Raw genomic sequence first — 12,939 nt, forward strand, 5'->3', positions numbered from 1 at the left:
TTTAGCCTGTGGTTATGTCACTGGTTGCAGAGTATTGATCCATTCCTCCTCCACAACAGGCATTGCATCATTGCCCATTCCACACCGGATCTGCCTAAAATATTTGTCTTAACAGGACTGAGATCCGTACAGCCCATAAACCGGAGGCGTCTGATTAATAATCAGTGTGAAAAGTCGAACTGCAGCATGTTAATAATTAATAGGCCTACTGCGACTCTCTTTGGGAGCCGCCCCATTGGCCCAAGGACGGAGGGCATTTCCTTAATGACATATTGTGTCAGTTAACTTTGCTTTATCCATATCTGCATTTACAGTAGTTGTGACGGTCAATACGGTATTCTTTGCTTCAAAGGTTCCCTACAGTAACTATTGTGAAATGTGGCAAAATAGTCCTGTTGCAGCCAGAACCCTGCATTTCAACGAGCATATTGCATGTTATCTGCGTTACGAGCTCATTTAACCAGCCCAATCCCGGTCCAAATACTCATTTTTTGTGAATTGCAACTGGCGTTACGGTCGACACATCTTTTTATCTTTCAGCGCAGTTTGAAAGGAATGGTGACTGTCTGGTGCCTATTATCTTCTCACATTTTCGACGTGTCCTGAACTGTGTTGAAGGAATATAAAATAGGTGTTAAACGCGGTTTTCATGTTGATGTATGTAGCCTACATTAATGTAGGTAGGCTATAACAGAGACAACAATGTAAGCAGGCACGCACAAGAATAGTCTACTCAACGCCCTTCAAAGTGAGACGGCAGTGCGAATGAAAATTATCGATCTGTATGAGAATGTGTGCAGATGAGGATAGATGGTACATCTCCTCCACCCGCCTTTAAAATCTCTCTTTGGAGCATATTGCCTACTTGAGTTCACCTGTATCATTATTTTCCTCACAGAAACCTATACCTTTGTTATAGCTTGAGCTATTTATGATTTAATATTCAATGTGTCTAATAATTGTCGATGCATATTGACACATGTATTGTTTAGCCTATATTAATCTTTAATTAAGGATACACCTTAAGTCGTGTAAATTCACGTGCTTTAGCTATATTCCGTCCTTTATACCGTTGGAAAGCCACACGTTTTTAATTAGTTTGCTTTGTCATGGACACACGTCAAGTCACCACGCGCCATTGGCATTGACTTCACATCAGAGACAGTTTAACTTTTTCAGGCTTTTTTCCTTTAACTCGTTCAACCGAACAGCATTGTTGGTGACCCTGACAGATGCGGACCCGTGTCGTGGCGCTAGCAGGTCCAAACAGGGAAAAGTCTGAAAGGTTAATCTGTCCCCCGCAGCTGTTAGCTTTGGGAGTCTTGAAGCGTCACCTTTGACATGTCCCCTATTCAGCAGGGGGGTCCGGAGCAGGCCACTGACCGCTGCAAGCTGTCACCACGGCAGGGTGAAAAGGACGCCTGGCCCGGGCCCTAACTGTCCCCAAGATGTCATCTGAAGTTTGTCAGTCGTGCATGCATGCATTTAACAATTTTTGCAATTATGTATTTTGAGTGTAAGAACAAAATATTTGATTGTCGATTGTTGAATGTTTTACCATCGCTGCTGACTCACATAATCCGAAAATGTTTTTTAGATGTTATATGTGCTTCGGTACAGTAAATAATAAATACTATCAAAAGAATAAATCTGATTCTAACATTTAAAAACAGTTGGTTCGTTTTTTTGACATATTCAAATTTTAATCTGATAAATGTAACTGTTACTGTTATTCTGTCTTTTGAACACACACACACACACACTCACACACACACACACACACACACACAGAGACACAATTGTGCCACCCCAGCGTGTGGACGTACACTCGAATACACTCACACACACACACACACACACACACACACTGGCATACACACTCTGTTGAGACTGGTTCGTTAAGCATAATGACTGAACAATAGTCACATCTGTCCATCCTTTATCAAAAGAGAAGGTGGCCGACAGTCTAAAGTCTCTTGTTTGCTAAACCGACGCATTCTGCTGAGGTTGATATTTCATAATTATTACTGCATTGTGCAAACTCATGCTGCAAAGACATGTTATGGCATATTCAATGTTAACGGCAAGTGTATGATTTTGAGGTTTAATGCCAATCCCCCAACAGATCAAAGTATCCCTCCCGGAAGTTCACTTCATTTGGACTTCACGATTTAAGGAGGCTCAGAAACATGCTTTTCAAGATGAATAGACAGGCTACATTGCTAATGCACCTCGCTGTTCGAATCTTCTATTTGCACCTGTTTAATGCCAAAATGTCTGTACTTTATCAAACTTGTGAGTAGGCTGCTGGACACACAAATACAGTCTAGTTTACAGCGGTAACTTCCTTAATATTTGACGTCAGAATCAAGCGCGTTGAGCGTTTGTGTGTGTTTGTGTGTGTGTTTGGTGGGAGGGGACGGATGACTGCTATTGCGCATGTGTGGTTCGTGGGAGCTGCAGCGGTTGAGCACTGGTCTGGGGAAACCGAGTTGCTAGAGCCACGGCTAGAGAGATGGCGCGGGACCCGACCGGAGAGCGAGGACTGCTTATAGGCGGCGGGGGGGCTTGACTTGAAATCGAAAAAAGAGAAAAATCGAAAAGAAAAGAAGAAAGGAAAATATGAGTAAAAAAAAAACGTACTACACGACATCGAGGTTATGAAAGAAGACCAAGCGGAGGGACAGAAAACAACGAATCTTAAGACATTTTACAAACAAATAACACAACAAAAGGAAATTGAACTTTTCTTGACGTGCGGACTTCTCAACTCCAGTCAACCGCGCTAGGTAAGATAGATGGTTTGGTCACAGCGGTGCCCGGATCATGAACGCCCAGCTGTCGATGGAGCATATTGGGGACCTGCACGGAGTGAGTCATGAGTCAGTGACCGGTACTGGAGAGCTGCTGAGCGGCCACAGCCCGCATACCCGCCCGGGCCCCCGAGGCCTGTCCCATCGCGCTATGGGCATGGCGACACTGCTGGATGGCGGAGACTATCACCCCGGTCATCCCGGCCATCCCGGCCATCCCGGTCATCCCGGCCATCCCGGTCATCCCGGACACCTGCACCCTGCCATTAGCATGTGCGAAGCCCCTCCTGGCATGAGCGCCAGCAGCACCTATACCACCCTAACCCCACTGCAGCCATTACCACCCATCTCCACCGTCTCTGACAAGTTCCCTCACCATCATCACCACCACCACCATCATCATCCACACCCGCATCCCCATCAACGAATTCCGGGCAACGTCAGCGGCAGCTTCACGTTGATGAGGGAGGACAGGGGTCTGGCGCCCATGAACAGTCTGTATCCATCTTACCATCACAAGGATCCTTGCATGGGGCAGAGCCTCTCCCCACTGTCCGGCTCCGGCCTGGCCAGCATACACACTTCCCAGGCTGGTCTACCCCCCTACGCTCATCCCGGTGCTGCCATGCCCGGAGAGAAGATGCTCACACCCAGTGGGTTCGAGGCTCACCACCCAGCCATGCTCGGTAGACACACCGAGCAGCACATGAACTCCTCGGTGGGTATGGTCCAGCTCAATGGTCTCCACCACCACCCGCACGCCCACATAAGCGTACAAGGCCATGGCCAAGGCCTAGGCAACAATCGGGAGCAGAGTCAGGCCCCAGGGCAGCAAGGTGTCAACAGTGATAGTTCAGGGGCCCAGATGGAGGAGGTGAATACCAAAGAGGTAGCGCAGAGGATCACCACTGAGCTAAAGCGCTACAGCATTCCCCAGGCTATCTTTGCGCAGCGCGTTTTGTGTCGTTCTCAAGGCACCCTCTCTGACCTCTTGAGAAACCCGAAGCCCTGGTCCAAACTCAAGTCCGGCCGCGAGACTTTCCGAAGGATGTGGAAGTGGCTGCAGGAGCCTGAGTTCCAACGCATGAGCGCACTCAGGCTCGCAGGTGAGCGAACCCTCGGTAATACCGTTTCCATTTATTTCTCTTTCGAGTCATTTTCTTGATATTTGTCTAAAATGTGATATTTGTAAATGTAGATCAACTGTAACTGTGAAAACAGTGATGAGAAAATCGAAAGAAAATTTGCCCCCCAAAACAGCAGAAGGCCACTTCATCTTCCTGGTGTTCCTTTTTACAGACTTGTAGGGTTATGTCAAACCAGAGCCCAGGTTATTTTACCTCAAAATATCGACCGAGGGAATGTGTGCGTAAACTGATCCCTTGCCCAAAAATCGTTATGAATTTGTTTATTTTGGTGTAAATGCATCTGATCAGCTTTTGGTGTCGTCTTGGCTATAAACAGAGCGCGCGCGCGTGTGTATGAGTTTGACATGATGGTTGCATATGTTTATGTTATGCAGGGCTTTCGACCGTGCATACGTTTTGAAAGAACTTCACAGTTATTAAATGGAGAGTCACTCCTACCGACCCGCGTGCCTATCAGTCCTTTTACGTAACTAACTTACAAATATTTTGTAAGACAAAGGTAATTGCGTTGTCTTGCTGACTGTGCCATGAGGTCATTAGTTTTTTTGGCGCTGAACTCGTTTGGAGCTGTGACGTATATGGGTATGGTCTGGGTTTGCCTAATTAACTGATAGGTCTCTATTAATTTGTCCCTGGAGAACCCGAGTCTATCCGCGCGCGAATGAGGGGCACAGACAAGGAGCCACGTTCCCGCGAGCGTACAAAGGATTTGTTTTTTTTTCTTCTAATCAATGACGCGCACATGGGCTTTTTGGCTTTTGAAAAGTGAGGCCGTATACGGTGTGGAAAGTGTGCTTAATCTCAATTGATTATTTTCAGTTGTTTATCCAATTTCCCATCTGTTATACAGTGTGTAAGGGTGCGTTATACAATATGTGTGTGTGTGTGTGTGTGTGTGTGTGTGTGTGTGTGTGTGTGTGTGTGTGTGCGCGGGCGCGTGTGTATATGGACCTTTATCTTATTATTAGACAACTACGTTCACTTTATTGATTTTCATTTCATGGTCTTTCTTTTCAAAATCAAGAAAACGATTGATGAGACATGATCCACTCGTTGCCGTTACCTTTAAAGCTTTTTGGTTCATAAAGCCTTATACATTTCTTGATCAACCAAATGAAACAGCCTACTTTTGCAAGGACTGAATAGGAATTCATATTTACCTGTCAGATAAAATCACTTATTTTCTAACTAAGCGGTAAAGAATTCATTTAAATTTGTAGAGGCCAATTTGAAATATTCAGGGTAAGCTATTCAACAAAGAGAAATCAGAAAATTAAAATGTGACGAAAGCTTGGGATATTATTGATCCGTTCTTGGGTGAAGTGGATGTGTAATGACCAATATAGGCAGAAATGTAAATTTGATATTGATTATTGAAATGAATCCTGCTCAGTTCCTAACCCTTTTATTAAAGGCCTACTGTTAGAAATGCGCTGAATAATGCCTTTCACGTAACCAATATTGTTCGGCCGTTTGTTAGGCACATCATTTAGAAAAACCTCTAAGTAATGTGAGATTTTTGGGGAGGATTCAACAATTTGACCACTGGTTTTAGCTATTTAAAGGGATGGTTTGCAGATTTAGCTCCGCTACTTTTGTTCACGTGATTTATTTTCCGTATTTATCCATTTGATCGTCTGAGAGCTGCTCCTTCAAATAATATAGGAAGGCTAATACAAAGGACATACAAGTATATGTGAGACTAGCCACACTGTTTCAATGTTTATAGATGTTAAACAAGATATTTTCCATCTGGCCCTTATGTGTGTCTCTCTGTGTGTTTGTATGTTAGTGGTGTAATGGAAGTTCTGTAAAGAGTAATTTGTGAAAATTATTTGCCTATAGTTGCGCTATCAGTTGTTAGGATAGCACAGTGTATAGTTATCTGTGTGTAATTATTAGCTGGGAGCAGAGTCGAGTGATCGGTCCGCAACAAGGCCGTTGTTATTTCACCTTATCCTGGGAAACCTCCCTACCTGGCTGGAGGTGCGGTGGTTCCTGCTGTCGGGGTGGCCTTCAACTCGATGATTTATAACCTTAGATACATGTGGAGCCGCAGTGGTCTGTTAATATTTACCAGCACTGGAGACATCCGTGCTTGCTCTCTCTACAACTGCTCTCATAGAGAATGCCTAGGACGCTGACGCAAGCCTGGCGGGCCTTGCTAAATGCCGCCTGGATAATTTGGGGAAGCAAAAGCTATCCTACTCATGCGGAGATTCAGTTATTGTTATTAACTGATTCCGTTAACTATTGAGTTCGTTCAGAGCCATATATTCAAGTATCGTAACATTCTGATTTGTCTTTGCAATAGCTTAATTAGCATTTCTTTGTGCCAATATAGTGTTTGAATGTTGGCTTTATACCTTGTCTAGACCAGTGGTTCTCAATCCTGGTCCTCGGGACCCCCTGCCCTGCATGTTTTAGATGTTTCCCTGCTCCAACACACCTGATTCAAATGAATGGTACCATTCATTTCAATCAGGTGTGTTGGAAAACTAGACAATAGATGAGTAGACAACGTTTTCTTTAACTATATGTTTGGTCTATACGTATACGTGTTATTGTAAGAAGCAAATGGAGTGTTCTAGGTTGATTAGGAACACGTCAAAGCCAAATAAGTTAAATCATTTGAATGGCTCACTTTGTAGGCAATGTAAGAGTTCAACAACCCTCTGCTGCCGCCTCGCGGTTGTCGCTTGTCATGGCGGACGAAGTGATGTTTTCAGAACCATGGACAGCGGTTTCTTTAAACGGTTTGTTTTGTGGTAGCACTCACTTTTAATTCCGTTCATGCTTGTGGTGTGATGTTGATAATGTATCTAATGTTGATATTCTCACTTTTTCTTTCTTTCTTTGTCTTTCTGTCTCTGTCTCTCTTTCTCTCCCCATCTTTTCGTCCCTCCCAGCATGCAAGCGTAAGGAGCAGGATCATGGCAGGGGCGAGCACGGCACTGGGTCTAAGAAGCCGCGGCTTGTGTTTACTGATGTGCAAAGACGGACGCTACATGCCATCTTCAAGGAGAACAAGCGTCCGTCCAAAGAGCTGCAGATCACCATCTCTCAGCAGCTGGGCCTCGAGCTGACCACAGTCAGCAACTTCTTCATGAATGCACGCCGCCGGAGCCTCGACAAGTGGCTGGACGACGGCTCAGGTCACTCTGCCAACTCTGGCCCTAATGCCTGCACCAAAGCCTGAAGACACGGAATGACTCGGTTGAAAAGCTTTACTACTAGGAAACAAGGACAACTAGACCTTGAAACAACGTTTTGCCCTTAAACCTGTACTATACTGATATTTATAGTATCCAAAGATGAAAAAAAAACCAAAGACTTCGTTGACCTGCTTTAAAGTTTGTTCTGCAACACATTTTAGTCTAGCATTCTGCAAAAAAAAATAATTACTCCCTTATCACCGGTCTTACAGCTTTATACCCCCAATCCCAACCTGCCATCCACCGTCCTTATCTTTGATCTTATTGGTAGGTTTGGTCATCGGTGTCTGAATGGAGGTTTAATCAGCCTATCAGCAGTGTTTATTCTGCAGATGTCACAGGGGGCACTCCAGGTGCAAATACCAAAAAAGAGGACCTCCAGTGGGACTAGCCAATCAGCTTTGAGCAGGAACCCCACAGGAGTAACTGGAATGTTTGTGCAGTGGTATGGATTCATGGAAGTCTCTGTGTGTCAGGAACTCTAGGTGGATGTCTTGACCAACAAAAAGACAGAGACTGTCCACAACAGACCACAAAACCTGCCCCAAACCCTAACTGTGGCCCTATCCCTCTCTGTGGTGCGTTCTCCCTACATGCTGAAACATCGAACATGCAAACCAAAGCTTTCTACACTTTACATCCACCCATGTGCGATTTAAGCATAGAATCTTAGGCTATCAAATGCCATGATATAACCAAAGAGAAGATATATTTTGTTGTTAATCATCTAAAGAGTATTTTTACTGCACCCCTGGACTGTTAAACCCATAGGTATATAAACATAGATTCAGACTATCATAGATACTATCACTTATCTATGATAGTATCTATGATGTCATCTGTACAAAAACAACAATCTGATGGGTCAATGTAATGGGAATTGCTCTTCAGATTGAGAGACAGATTTTATTCAATGGAGACAGTTGCCTTATGGAGGCTGGCCTGGACTGAACAGTCAACTGATGTGGTTTGCAATCATCTTTAACGATATAGATGGAAGATTCTGCATTATATTTCAAGAATCTTCTGTTGAAATGCATTCATGTTGCTGAGAGGTATTTGATCATGTTTTCAGGGATAGCTTATGGATCTATAGTTTTAGCAAATACTTTGAAATGCCAGCAGCTACTAACCAAAGATAAATCCTTCAGTAGAAGCATTTCTCTGTGTCTGCGCTCTATAGTCGAGCTGTGAACATTGTCTTTACCACCCATGCCAGTTTCGGATTCCAATGTCAATTTTATCAACGTATTGCCATTACTTTTCTGGGAGCCCTTACAGACACTGTTGAGAGCAAGGACTGCGATCTTGAGCCATCTCTTAGAGGACAAAGCGCAGCTCCATTCTGTAAAGGCTCTAAATCAGTCCCGGTCTCATTTACCAGCCAAGGTGTTTATCTTCAAGTGCTTCGCTTAAAAACAGTTCTGTATAACTCAAACAGCGACTCAGATATTCATCTTCAAACGAATCTCCCCTTCGGTCTGCTTCTATCCCTCCACTAGCCTCTAAACGTGAGTCGAGAGAGGGATGAGTTCAATGCATTTCAGTATTTGGGAGAAAGCACTACACTGGGCTGGCCAAGGGCGTAGGAGCACTCAATCTATCAGCTGGCCTCCCACCACCATCCGCCTATGGGCGGGGTTAACGTCTTGATACATGGATAGCAGAGACAACAATGAAGGTAGTTTGAGACCGAAGAAACAAAAGAAAAAGAATGGAGGAAAAAATCATATGTGTTAAGACCTACTGATGTTTTATAGTGTGAACCAAAGATGCTACCTCACTCAATTTCCATTTGTGATCTCTATCACTTTGTTGATACCAAAGATAACCAAAGATTTTCTTAATGCACGGCCTCGACGAGTGATGCGGATTGATTATGATGTACACCCCCCCCCTCCCCTCCCCCCCCTCCTCTCCTGACCACATCTCCACTCTTCATTCCTGCTATGTGTGCTCTCACTTCATCTGCGCTCTGATACAACTCTGTTTGGCAGACATGCTGACTCAATTCTAGGTGGATATGCTGTTGTAACTAGAGAATAAGCAGACATCATAGCTGTAGGTAAACATGATGATACAGCCATGGGCATGACCAGTTGTATGTATCTATAGGCAGACATGACCCTGAAAACTAAAGGTAGATATGTTGCAATCTTTCTAAAACTCCCAGGACGAGTGCCTTCCTTGAACCAAAGTGTTAAACCACTGTTGACCTCTCACCTTTGACTCTGTGAATACCTCAGCCTGTAGAAGGGCCACTACTGAAGAAACAAGGATGAATTCTCTCTCTCTTTCTCACCGTGGTGCTTTTGCCAGTGCAACCATGCAATGAAAACATACCAAAGGAATTTCTGTTGTCCACTTCTGCTGATAAACCAAAGCTCTTTTCTCTCCTCTCTTGCCTGCCCCCACCTTCACTCGCCCCCACCTTCCCTTCCTCTCCCCTCCCCTCTCTCTCTGTATCATGTAGGGAGGCCCAGCACTCTGGCCGTGCATGTCTTTACCAGTGTCTCTGAATACCTCATAGTAATAATTCCTTTGGGTTCTGCATTTAAGAGTCTACTGTATGCGAGTAAGGCAGAACTGAACTAGTTTGCTAATCGTTATTGTTACTTCACACCGCTGAATGATTATTTATTTCAAAGTTTGTTTTTTTGTGAAAGTGCTCTGTTTCAGTCATGGAAGTTTCAGGGTTGTAGTATGAAACTTGCAGAAGGAACAGATAAACTTTTTTTTTTTATCAGACACTGACTTATGCCAATATTATAATGAAGGTAGACTATTGTTTTTACAGGGTAAAACCAATTGCTGTGATAATGTGTTTATATTTTCTCTTATCTACTTCTGTGTTGTGATTTGTTTTAATTTAATTGCATTTTGTATTGTTTAACCACTGCTTTAATTTATGCATTTGTAGTAAATCTAGATTTGTATATAGTAGGTTTTTGAAAAAACAAAAAGACAGTCAGTTTTATGTTATAGCCTTATTTCCCATGCTTAGATAATGAAGGAGCTGTTTTTATTCTTCTTCGCCTAAATCTTAGCCGGCACTTCAATATGTGTTCTGAACACTGCCAGAAACCAAGACAGTTGATTTGCCAACAAAGACAAAGTTATACAGGAGTTACATTGTTTAACAGTTGGCAAAAAGCAGTGTGCGTGTTTTCTATTCTTTAAAACAAATTATTTTATGGGTATCACTGCACATCCAAAGATTTTTAAAACAAACCAAAAAGAGAAAAAAATGAGAAATTATGTATTATGTTAAAAAAGCACTGGCATTCGTGAGATAGACCTGTTGAGTTTTGATTTGCCATTCGCACGGGTATAGAATGTAGAAGGCGTAGGATTCTGTAGACAAACTTACTCTACCATGTGGGGAATCTCCTGTTTTAATGTACAATCTGAAGCATTTGAAATGAGGGCTGCAAGTCCTGCTCACTTTGCCGTCTCATGCACAGAGTGGGGTGGAGTGTAGGCAGGGCAGCCGGTCTGCCAGGGGTGGTGCCACGGAGCTGGGTCTGTTTTTATTCCCGTGGCATCGCAGCCTAGCTCCATCAAGTATCTGTTCTTTTGGTACGTACTCGTGTAATGACAATGAGCAAAGTCTAATAAATCTGCAAAGAACCTTACTAAGGAATCAGCGTTCGAGTGTGTGCGAAGTCTCATCGCCTGAACAGCTCTTCTCTGTTATGGTTTCTGTGTCTGTCTGTGTGTGTGAGTGTGTGTTAGTGTGTGTGTCAAGGTTTATTTTATTTTTTAATCACTAATTAATGCAGGGTTGTCACAGGCAGGTTAAGAAAAGTAGTTCTGATTCTCAGTGGAAGAAAGAGGATTGAAGAAGTGTTAGCAGAACACGAAGACTCAGTCGTATGCCTCCCTTCTGGTTTGAGATGCTTTCGTTTGTGTATATTCTTGTGTATATGTGACGAGCGAATGTGATCAGTGAATGATTGCTGTCTTATCGTTTTCCTATTATGTGACTGGTTGTTTATTGTATAGAAGGAGTTCCCATATGATTGGTAGCTTGGCTACAGGTCTCAGTACAATATGGCGGCGCCAAAGACAATCATCACAACCTCTAATATGAAGGGGTACTTAGTTTCTCACGAGGGGGGGATCTTCCAGTGATATTCATACAAAGAGGTTTGGAGGGTTTTGATAAACTGAATACATTTTAGAATCAGAGTACACTAGTTGATTGTGCATTTGCAACAGGATCACATGGTTGTAGTTCATCCTATTTATTCTCGTTTCTTTCTTCTTCTTTCTTTTTATTCCACTGTCCTACCATTCTTACGGCTTCTTCAGTTGTGTGTGTGAGTGTGTGTGTGTGTGTGTGTGTGCCTGTGTGTGTGGGTGTCTTGGTGCTGGAGAGGTGATGCATTAGGTGTTCCTCTCAGGTCAGTAATTCTATGTCTCAAAGGTTGATTTGTGGTGATTTATTTCTTCCCTGTTTCTGCGGCTTTGCTAACGCTCTCTCAGTGCTGTGCAATATCATCTGTTGTGTTTGCTAAGCAAAAAAAAAAAAAAAAAGAAAGAAAGAAAAAACGAGAAGCAAGTGATGTTATCATCCAGCTTTTTCAGTGTTCAAATATTTCAGCATTTCTGTAGTCACTCAAAAAAGTAGATAATAAAATCTTGGTATTTCCATCACCTGAATCTTGTCTCTTGTTTTTTGGTGCTGCTTTTTGTATCAGATATATATTTAGAAGCAACCTAACACAATGGAAGAATATAACAAAGACACCTGTAGATATGGTATTAAGAAAAAAAGCACTTATGTTGAATACATACTAATATATCTGGTGGCATATTCAATTATATTGCTTTCCTTTACATCCTTTCCTAGTTTCATTTTATTATTTTTTATAAAATGCTGGCAAAATAAATTGCAAAAATACATTTGTGTCATAGCACATTTGGTCACTAACAATGTGGATTTCTACTTTTATGCCAGGAGATGGCACTGTGTTTCTTTTCTAAAACTTGCTGGAGGAGACAAAAGTGCTGAAACTGTTGTTGCTTTAGCTTCATCGACCATCTGCCCCTCTTTTCTCCAATATGATCTCCAATATGATTAGATGAAAACAAGCATTTTCTAGAAAATATCAATACATCTTCCATCCCGTTAACTTGAACATTAATTATATGTCTGATTAACGTCTAATGACAAGAAGACAAAAACTGAGTGGCTTGCTGTTTACAATGTAAATGTTATAATGCCAACATCTGCAATACGCCAATAACGAATGCTTGGAGGCTCCAAGTTGGAGCTTCGAACAATAAACAAGATATCGAGAATTGTATTTGCGACGTACTTGTCAATAAGCTACAGGTAGCAGCTGTATACCAGGCTTTCACACCACGCCATGCACAGCCACACTGACGAGAACAAAATGTTCACGTAAAATAAATCTCACGTGCCACGTGCACACAAGAGAACGCCGTCAACCCCACCATCCAATCCTGGCTCAGGCCGTTTTCCCTACGGATGTCCGACTGTATCCTCACCAACTTGCTGTGGGTGCATGTGTCAAGTCAGTAATGGGATGTGTCAGTAATGTTTTGAGGGTTTATCTTTGACAAACATGTAGCCAAAGAGTTTAGATATGTTGATAATGTATGGTTGTCATGGCAGCAGGTTCACTTGAGGGCTGTTGAGATAGGAAGTGACCAAGAGCTGTTGTTGGGACACGTGACTCGGAGGCTGCACACTGATCTGTTTTGACAAGCAGCGGGGAGGTGAGAGGGGGACAG

At 43.0% G+C, this 12,939-nt stretch overlaps 1 protein-coding gene across 1 annotated transcript; it reads left to right on the forward strand.

Moving 5' to 3' along the window:
• Positions 1-2,826: 2,826 nt before the first annotated feature.
• Positions 2,827-7,160, forward strand: LOC136955558 (hepatocyte nuclear factor 6-like). The gene is made up of 2 exons (XM_067249272.1): positions 2,827-3,919; positions 6,871-7,160. The coding sequence occupies exons 1-2, from the start codon at positions 2,827-2,829 to the stop codon at positions 7,158-7,160; spliced, it is 1,383 nt and encodes a 460-aa protein (XP_067105373.1).
• Positions 7,161-12,939: the final 5,779 nt, after the last annotated feature.

Source organism: Osmerus mordax, chromosome 13 (assembly GCF_038355195.1).
Source record: "Osmerus mordax isolate fOsmMor3 chromosome 13, fOsmMor3.pri, whole genome shotgun sequence".
Classification (NCBI taxonomy): domain Eukaryota; kingdom Metazoa; phylum Chordata; class Actinopteri; order Osmeriformes; family Osmeridae; genus Osmerus; species Osmerus mordax.

Coding starts and splice junctions, on each gene's coding strand:
- LOC136955558 (XM_067249272.1), top strand. CDS start 2,827: ATGAACGCCCAGCTGTCGATGGAGCATATTGGGGACCTGCACGGAGTG. Junction 3,920..6,870: donor GAGCGCACTCAGGCTCGCAG/GTGAGCGAACCC, acceptor CGTCCCTCCCAG/CATGCAAGCGTAAGGAGCAG.